At 46.6% G+C, this 996-nt stretch overlaps 1 protein-coding gene across 1 annotated transcript; it reads right to left on the bottom strand.

Annotated features, from left to right (window-relative positions):
- LOC123116758 (protein ALTERED PHOSPHATE STARVATION RESPONSE 1-like) lies at positions 1-782 on the bottom strand. The gene is made up of 2 exons (XM_044537669.1): positions 371-782; positions 1-276 (listed from the first exon to the last, which is right to left on the bottom strand). Exons 1-2 carry the CDS (start codon positions 379-381, stop codon positions 21-23), a joined length of 267 nt encoding a protein of 88 aa, XP_044393604.1. The 5' UTR covers positions 382-782; the 3' UTR covers positions 1-20.
- Positions 783-996: the final 214 nt, after the last annotated feature.

Below are 996 nucleotides of genomic sequence, written 5' to 3'. Positions count from 1 at the left end.
GATCAAGGAGATCCCCGGGATTAACGGATGGTGTCTGTGAGCATGAACTTGGACAACCAACCATCAAGGGATTCGATGTACGCCTTCTGAGCACTGACGTAGCTCACGAAGCAGGACCTCCAGTTCCTAAGCTCGACCTCCAGCTTGAGAGTAGCATGCCGCTGGGCATCATTGCAGAATTTCTCATACGCAGGGCCGGTGAAGGAATTTGCCTCAAACATTATCTGTCTTTGTGCTTCATGAGAGTCCACCATTACTTTCCTAGTTCTCTGAAAGCTGTCACGGAGAAGGGAAAAGGCATCAGTATTTTGATTCAGTGAAACTACATCAATCATCAATTCCACACACGAAAAACATGAGATCAGTTTACCTATGCAACATCTCAACAAGCTACGGTTGCGGCTCCTCGTCCGTAATTGTTATATTCTATCGGATATTGATTCTGCTGCTCGTAGAGAAACCTAGATCCTTGTGTGCAAGCCTCTTACATTGTCCTGGCTTTTTCAGCACAATGCCGCTCTGAACCTTTGGCGTCTTGGTTCCTCAGACACACATATTTCTTCTCTTGTTGGATTTGATCTATGGCTTGTACAAGCCTCTAGATGCAATAGAGGATAGCTTCAGATCGACACACACACAGCGTCATGGAGCATGTCCTGCGCGACCATGATCTGGGATTGGAGGCGCAGCGGACCTGGTCCTCGTCATCGCGGGCGAAGGCGGGGAGCTGGGAGAGGTCACACCCGCCACACAGTCCCTAGAGACGTAGCCAGCGCACCTCCCTCCTGCTAAGACAGACAGTCCATGGTTGAGAAATCATGTACATAAGTCATAATGTGTAGGAGCAAGAGATGGATTGCTCAAAAAAAGAAAAATGGACAAAACAAGAGCTGACGATCCTGCTAGAAATTAGTTAAAACATTGACTTTTTGTCTTTTTGAATATCTTGTATGATTCTGCTAGAAATTAGTTCATTGGAGCCAAGGCATTCAAATG

This window comes from Triticum aestivum, chromosome 5B (genome assembly GCF_018294505.1).
Source record: "Triticum aestivum cultivar Chinese Spring chromosome 5B, IWGSC CS RefSeq v2.1, whole genome shotgun sequence".
Lineage (NCBI taxonomy): Eukaryota > Viridiplantae > Streptophyta > Magnoliopsida > Poales > Poaceae > Triticum > Triticum aestivum.
The sequence above is the reverse complement of the archived record's forward strand: the minus strand, read 5'-3'. Positions and strand labels throughout refer to the sequence as shown.